We start from the raw sequence: 8,538 nt of genomic DNA, 5'->3' as shown, positions 1-8,538 counted from the left end.
ACACGAGAAATCAAAGGAGACACTGAAAACGAAAATAATAGAGAAATGAAAGAATACTGCGTGTATTTTTCTACATCCTGGATTACATGTCTTTAGATAAAACAGGTGAAACGAAATCAAAATACTGTTGAACATATAGTATGCATTGTATTAACGTATAATACAAGCTGTTCACGTTTTGTTTCCTCTTCTCTTTGCCGGTATTTGTTTTTTTTTTCATCTAATCGTATGGATCAATAAAAAGGAACTTGAGTCAACATAAGAGACAATAATAATAAAGACATTAATAATAATAATAATAATAATAATAATAATAGTAATAATAATTATAACGCGTGTAAGAGGGAGGAGACCGTGGAGACATACTAATCTAGCGGAAGCAACCCGTCCGCGACCGCGAATTCCAGACTTTTGGAAACTGAAATCATCAACAACGGATCTTTCGATTCGACCACGCGGACTTCTGGATTCCGTGACGCGAACAGAGCATTCCGCCGCCTGCTTGGAACTCTAAGAACCCGCTTGTAGCTGCACAGATCTTGGCACACCGAGGACGAATAAAGTGGCATCTAAAATAACGAGGACTGGGCTGGGACATCTTGCCCCAATTTTTTTGAATTCCACGTCTACGTGGATCGAAAATGTCCTCCTTTCGAAATCTTCTAGAAATCGTTTTTCATTCTCTGTCTTATTACTTGGAACACAATTTGTGTTCTCTTTCGGACAATTTGATTAAACAAACGTGAAATATAACCTTTATTCCAAGCAACTTGAAGCGCTTCTTCATTCGTTCGTCTTTCAGCGATCAGTGCGAACACTGATGATGTATCTTCGCTTCGTTTGTCAAAGAGGGTCCTCGATGCGTCAAGAACGTCTAAAGGGTGAACTGGGGGAAGGGAAATTGTCGCGATGTCGGTTAGTGGTGGCTTTAAAGTTCCTTCTCGATCTTGATCAGCTCGGCGATACCGTCGTGCATCTCTTTCACAGCCTGGTACTCGGTGAGACCGAGACGTCGCTTGTTGGAAATATCGTAGATGCCGCCCTCCGCCTCGGTGTGCTCGCCGCGAGTACCACGGACCTGGAGGTTGAATTTAGAAGCGATCTCCTCGAGCTTCGCCCTGTTGGCGGCGAGCTTGGGCAGCTTGATGTGCACGGAGGCGCGCACCGTGGTGCCCAGATTCGACGGGCAGAAGGTCAGGAAACCGAGACGGTCGTTGTGAGAGAACGGGACTCGCTTTTCAATCTCGTTCACGGCGCTCACAAGACGACGGTACACCTAAAAAGAAATCAGGAACGTTTACGTGTCTTTATCTGGATACTTTGTAATCATTTTTCTGATATTCATTAATATATGCATTAATGTATACGGCTCACGTTTCCAATATAAATGAACTTGTTTTTTGCGTACGGTTTACAATTTTTCAATATTACAAAATCATAAGTAGCAAGAGAAGGGTTATTTGTAAGAATTTATTTTAGCAAACACATGGTCGAACTCAACTCGACGTCATAAGTATTAACTCCATTTGGAAGAAGGCTGTACTGTCGATGTTTACCTGTCCAAGATCACCGCCCATCTGCATAGAGATGATACGGAGATGATCCTCCTCGTTGCACCATACCAAGAAAGTCTTGGCGTCGTTGTGGTAGATACCACGGCCAGTGGGCCAGAAGCGGCAAGCATTGGCGGCCTGCAAGAAACGATCACCCTCCTTGAAGAGGAAGTGGTCGTCGATCAGCTTCTGCTGAACCTCTTTGCTCATGCCAGTTAAGGGATAGAACGTTCCCTTCAGTTCGCCCTCCAAGCCAGACAGAGTGCTGGAGACTTTGTCTTCCATCTCCTTGTACTGAGCCTCGGTCAAGCAAGGGTTGAATGGGTATCCCTCCATGGATCGTCCGCATCTCACACGAGTGGAGACTATGAATTCACCCTAAAAGAGTGAATCACACGTTACAAAAATTATACTCAAATTATGTCCTCAATTATGTTCAGTTATACTCTCTTCGCTATAAGTATCTTTACTATGTGTAACATAAGATTTAGGCTACGTTGTAATAGCAAGTGAATATGAATTGTACTACGATACATTAATTGTAATTATACAGTCAGTGTAATAAGTATTCGTACAGGAACCAATTTAAAATAAAACTTCATACATTTATTTCATTAGTAAATTTTAGGGGAAGATATAATTAACCAACATTCCTACATATTTTTAGAGTAGAATTTGCGTAAATTAAAGTTTATCATTTTTAATGTTAACCTCTTATGTATTTCTTTTCTTATTAATTTCTTATTAACACTGACTGTATTTATCAGTTTGAAATTATGTTTCTAATACTAACAGCAGGGTCGAGATTTCCAAGGGTGTCAACATCGCCAAAATCTTTGGGTGGATGCTTGTCGGTCTTCTTGAAGCCACCATGGTAGTCCTCGATGATGGGGTCGAAGAGGTCAGCGAAAACTGTGTAAGACTCAGCATCGGGGGCGTAGATACCGACGCCAGAGTCCAGGTTCTCGACACCGGACTGGATCACATCCAGCAGAGTGGAACCAAAGGAAGTCTTCTTCGTCTTCAGTTGATCGAAGACCTCCTTGGTCAGATATTTCTTCAGCAGGGATTTGCTGTCGGATGCAGCCAATTTGTTGAAGCCAGCTTCAAGCTTGTCCAGAACTGCCTGGTCAACCATGTTGTTAGTTTTTTTGCTGGAAGAAGAAATTTAAACCGTTTAAAACCAATTGCTCGATAACACCGTACCGGGAACATCGAGAAGAATAATGGTTTACAGCGTGACTCGTGAGAACGCTTAAAATTCGTCAGATCTCTAAGACGGTGGACATTTTTAATTTCTTTTTTAGATTTATATTATAGATTTATATTATAGATTTGGTTCGTTCAAAAGTGAAAACTCGTGAAAGTTCAAACTTTCAAAGAGGACTTTTATCAATTTCTTTACATGAGACAAGCAGATAAAAAGTAAATCCCTAGAACGACAATTAGGCGATTCCGTTGATAGGCGATCAAGTGTAAAACGGTTCTCGTCATGGCAAGGTGTAGAAAATTAATAACAGTGTCGAGATACGTGGTGCTTTGCGTGACGAACTCGTTGAAATCTTTATCGAGATCTCTTATCTCGAATGTTATGCGATTGTTTGTCTGCATTATGTATAATAGATTATCGACGATAACGGTAACGATTACGTGTTATCGGAATGGTACACCGTTCACGAGGATTTCATTAGAATGATTAAATAGATATAATATCATTTGCTGCTTGGACGGATTAACGCCGAGCAAAATACAAAGTTCTTGTACAAAATATTTCGAGCTGAGGTTCGTATCACCAGGGAACCCTCTTACGACACTTCTACAATCAAAAAAATACCCATCGATAATGCTCCAACGAATTCTTGCTGGATTTACTATTACGTTTAATACTTTAGATTTGTGCTAGAGCTGTGCCTTTGCACATTATTTTTTTAATATGTTTCATCGAAGAAGATGGATCGATGAATTGGTTACTCACGTTTGGAGCAGCCTAAGAGGGGGTCGTGCGATACAATGGTCGAGGTACGAGGCCAAAGGTCGTGTCAGGACTTCCTTCGAGGTGTGGAGGACTTTTAAGAGCTTGTACGGGCCGACCATGGTGATCGAGTGATCGAGTTTCGAGAGACCACACCAGCAGCCCTTAGAGGCACGTGCTTTCTGACCGTGGTGCCTCGTGGGTGCTTCACGAAAGGATTCATTTCGTTATTCGCGTTCTGGGGCCACGATTAACCCTTTAAGGACGGACATTATCAAACTGTGCGGAGATATCTCTATACTCTTGCGCACGTTCTGTATATACATATACAGGCTGGACGATAATACCTGAGGTATATGTATATGTATATGTCATACATCCGTACATAGTGGTCCTCGGAGGATCACTATCCGTAAAGGGTTAACACCGACACCTAAAGGGCTCGACATTCGTCTGACAATGAAACAGCATGGAGCACAGAGTTTCTATACATATTTGGACGTCCACAATTCACAAAATTCATAACTTCCTAATCAATTTTTCTTCAGGACTCTTTTGTTTAAACAATTTTGTCAACGGTGTAATGAAAATGCTTGAAAATACAGTGTCACAAAAATGTTCGAGGTCCTCGAAGGAGGTGGTTCAGGGAGTGATTTGAAACAACTTTTTCCTTAGCGAAAATATTTTCCGAGGCTTCGTTGAGGAGATATTAACGGAAAACTCCGGACCAATCAGCGCGGCCGCCTAGTGCGTAGCCACGCCTACCGCGGGCGGTCCACCGGCGTACGCGCGCTCTGATTGGTCAGGGTTTACTTGTTAATATCTCCTTAACGAAGCCTCGCACAACATTTTCGCTAAGGAAAAAGTTGTTCCAAATCATCTTCCGAATCACCCCCTTCAAGGATCTCGAACATTTTTGAATACATTTTATCATGTATTGTTTTGTATTATGTATCTGTAGTAGCTATCATTTTGAATCGAATCCAGTGTATGTTTGCAATTTTTACTCGATTATTTTGTAATACGATTAATGTATTACGTAATATATTTCCACATGAAAAATAGGGATATTTCAGAAGGACGATTTAAAATAAGCGATCCTTCGATTGTTTCGAGCAGTGTATGTACGTCGTGCCGGTGATGCAGGCGTGTCTCGTCATTGGTGCACTTATTGAAGGACAGTAAACAGAGTGGTTCGCTCGAACTCAACAGAGAGAAGAATAAAAAAAAAAGGTAGCCTCTTTTTGTGGCAATTGGGAGAGAAACACGACTCAAAGGAACGCCTGTGTCAGAGAGTTTATTCGTAACCGAAAGTATCGACTCAAAGATTTGTAAAGCTCTGGGATTCCATTTGAAAGGGACTCTATCGTCTAGGATCCTAGTGTCTGGATTATGTTGTAGATTATAAGGAAGAGAACTTAGAAAATCACAGGTAAACATTTCTACTTAAACTAGAGTTATATATATATATAAAAATATAATATATAATATAATATAATATAAAAAAAAAGATTGGATATTAATGCGCAGAATCAATTTCTACAGGTAGTCCATATTATATATATGCAAATTTCAACGAGGTAAGTCTGTATCATCCCAAGTCAAAGTGTCGATATATTTTTGACAGTAAGTTGAGCTCGAGCGAAATTGCAATTGGTGGTTCACCGTTGCTTTTAACATAGTGTGTGCCAATACGTACTCGTCCTCAACGGTCGTCTCATCCGTCGACTCGCATATGCCCAGCGACGTACATACGCCCATTGTCGACGATCGTGCGCCGATTATGTCTCGATTATCGCCCGTGGTTATGTCGTCTATTTATAAGCGATACCACCAACTGTTACGTATCCGTCCTCTCTCGCCTTAATATCTCTGTCCTCACATCGTCGTGAACTCGGATCGGGCGCTAATCGCAAGGATGTCGCACGGCGTCAAGCACCAGGATACGATCTCATCGCGTCACGAGCTCCCTGCTGGATTTATTCGTCGCTGGGTAAGAATCGTCGTCGAACAGGCCATCGTCGTTCTCACCGATTCACGAGTTTCAAGGAGAGGTGGGGTGTTTTTACAAAGTCCTGACGTTGACGGGAACGAACGTAATCGAATACGGACAGGGTCGTCCCTATGAAGCGTCGGAGGCTGTGTTCTCAGAGGTCGAACACGGTTGAATTTTTATTTACTGTTATTGACCTCGTAAACTCGTGCATTGTTTCCTTTTCTTTCCAGAAACTGGGAGAATCTTCTATTTTTGGTTAGATGAATTTTTAACCGGTACTAAAAGACGATCGTGTCCGAAATCAACGTGAAGGATTCAGAGACCTAATTCAGACCCTAACCATCCCTAAATTGGGAGAATTTTATATTTCTGGATAGATGTACCTACAAAGACAGTAAAACGTAAAGATTAATTGCTATTCTGAATTTAGTAAATCCCCAGCGACTTTTATCTTTATTGAATTCAGTTCCTTAAATTTAATCAACCTGTGTTACGTAATAATCGAAAGTTCGGATTATTGTTAACAGTAATTTTGACTATCCATGCACGGAATTAATTTCTACACGTAAGTATGCAAGAAATTCAGTTATTTTTCTTTTTTTTTTTTTTAAATTATTGACGGATCATTTTTCAATACAAAAAGCGCGCGAGTAAGTTTAAAAAGGTTCGATGCATCGGGTGAAGTGCAAATAAAATTTTTTCAGGTGACCTGCTTCCGTCCACAACCCTACCGCGAGGGCGAAGGGTTAAACCTTTTGTGTGAAGTAACAGGGGTGGTCCCTAACTACCTACATATGCTAGGTACACAGTCGTCGAAGCTCCATACGTTCGATTTAAAGGACGAGAAATTCTATACTCGATGTGTACTGCGTTAATAAAACGAAAAGGACGGCGCGATAATGTAAATGAATCGATATTAAAATATCAATTTTCTAAAATAGGCTAATTACATTATATTCAAACGCTGTATAAGTACTCGATTAATGCATTTATCTATATATGTATGTAATTAACGAGTATTCAAAAAAAATGTAATCTAGAGATAACAGGTATCTGACAAGCATTGTACATTAAATTGCTTCTAAAATATCAGCAAGAGCGTTATATGATTGTCATCGATACACGTAAATACATTCTGTAACCTTTTTTTAGTTTAGACACTGAATGTTGCAATTGATAAGACATTGTAAAAAAAAAAAAAAAACCAGTATTAATTTAAAAATTCTCAATAAATGATCTGAAAGAAATTTTAGAGTTCGTATTATAAAAGTTGAAAGTTTTAACGAGCACGTACAAAACATCTAGAGAAACCTCACACCCGTTTTTAAATATAAAACAATAGTAAAGTTATTCGCTGCTCTCCTTTGGAGACAAGTGCTTCCAAGCAGTACGTAACGAATAATAGGACAAAGTTAAAGGAAACACTCGAAATCCAATTAACAGTTGATCCTATACACGTGGAGCGTTGAACTCTGAACAACTCGTTCGATCTAACAGCACTTGAATCTCGAACTCTCCTTATCCTACTCCAGACAGTCTTACAGATTTCCAATCTGGTATACTTCGCCGACCATTATGCATTCTATACGTGTCTGACTCGGCGTACACCTACGTCACTGGATGTCGCACGCCCATATTCCTGATTAGCTGATGGGAATTTCATCCGTTACGCAAATTGAAATGTATTATAAAATCGAACTATCGTTTAAAGAATTATTTTCATTCGTACAAATTGATCTCTTTATATTTTCATTTGGACCCAGTTTAATTTAAATTTCATCTGCGTCAAGTAAACCACTGGAAATATGGCTTCATTCGCGAGTTTATTATGCACGAATGGTTCAATGAAATTATTTACAATTTAGGTACAGGTTTGTGCACGTAATAGAAAATTCGGAAATAAATTATCGCGTGAAGATTCATCGGTGGATCACATCCGTTTTAAATAATCGCTATAAATTTAATATTTTTAATTACTAGGTGGACTGGAAAGTAATGTCGTTTAGTTTTAGTATTAAATTCAATCAAGTTTTTAATAAATTTCTTTTTTTTCATCGATTACGTAATCGCCCTAGTCATCAACAGCCTTTTGCCATTTAGTGTACAAACTTTGAATGGCAGATCGATAAAGGTCAATGAGCTAGCGAGTGATAAACAAGTATTTGAAATTGAAAAAACGACATTACTTTCCATTCCACCTAATAAATACGAGAAATGATTAATTTTTTAAATGAAATACTCCTCGATACCATGGCTGGCAATTTAATTAAATTTCAGGTACGTCGACACGCGACCAAGCGACAGTTGACAGACATGTATATTCCGTTGGGTACATACTCGTCGCTCGAGGTGGTATCCTTCGAAGTACATCCGCCCATGACGACAACGACGACGGCGATGACGACGCCCCGTGTGAGAGAAACAGGAAGAAAGGAACGAAGAGCGCGCGAACACCACCGATACGTTCACCTCCGATAAACGACTTCACCTATCCCCGAGTCTCTCGCGGTTCTGTCCTCGTCCAACCCCCTAACACAACGTCCCGCGAGACCGGAAGTCCCGTAGAGGTGGTCCTCGACGACAGGACTCGTGTCACCGAGTCGACGCAAGATGGACGGAAAACGAAAGCGTGCCTCCCCTCGCGTAACGCGCGCGGACTCGTGTCTATTCCGTCTAAGCACTTCCTATCGTCCTCGTAGATCACCACGGGGATAGTTACCCCTGGTCCGAAGGTCGTCTAGCAAAAACGTTCGTCTCCCTTCGCGGGATCCTTTCTTGGAATTTCGCTTACGACCCTCGATGGCTCGGGATCGTCGATCAGGGAATTTATCTGATGATATTAAACAATACCTATCGTCGATCTCTCCCGTTTCCTACTTATCTAAACAACGGTGCTGGAAACAATTCGAGGACTGCTTTTTAAGACTACGCTTAAGACTGCGAGCTATGACGTTGGATGTAGCTTGTAACGTAATTATATGTAATCGTATCAGGCAAGGCTTGATATTAGAATAAAA

General features: G+C 40.5%; 1 protein-coding gene across 2 annotated transcripts in view; it reads right to left on the bottom strand.

Annotated features, from left to right (window-relative positions):
- Positions 1–46: 46 nt before the first annotated feature.
- The window catches only part of LOC128875596 (arginine kinase), a 24,864-nt gene continuing 16,372 nt past the window's right edge, over positions 47–8,538 (bottom strand). The window contains exons 1-4 of one of the 2 annotated variants that reach the window (XM_054121303.1): positions 7,859–8,014; positions 2,347–2,707; positions 1,557–1,931; positions 47–1,276 (exon numbers count right to left, since the gene is read on the bottom strand). In XM_054121303.1, coding sequence (XP_053977278.1) covers positions 929–1,276; positions 1,557–1,931; positions 2,347–2,707; positions 7,859–7,899 — 1,125 coding nt within the window. In that variant the 5' untranslated portion in view covers positions 7,900–8,014 and the 3' untranslated portion in view covers positions 47–928. Of the gene's footprint in view, positions 1,277–1,556; positions 1,932–2,346; positions 2,708–7,858; positions 8,015–8,538 lie in introns of those variants that run through there. The other variant, XM_054121304.1, reaches the window with a different exon arrangement.

The sequence above is a fragment of the Hylaeus volcanicus genome, chromosome 4 (genome assembly GCF_026283585.1).
Source record: "Hylaeus volcanicus isolate JK05 chromosome 4, UHH_iyHylVolc1.0_haploid, whole genome shotgun sequence".
Lineage (NCBI taxonomy): Eukaryota > Metazoa > Arthropoda > Insecta > Hymenoptera > Colletidae > Hylaeus > Hylaeus volcanicus.
This window is presented reverse-complemented; position numbering and strand designations above follow the sequence as displayed.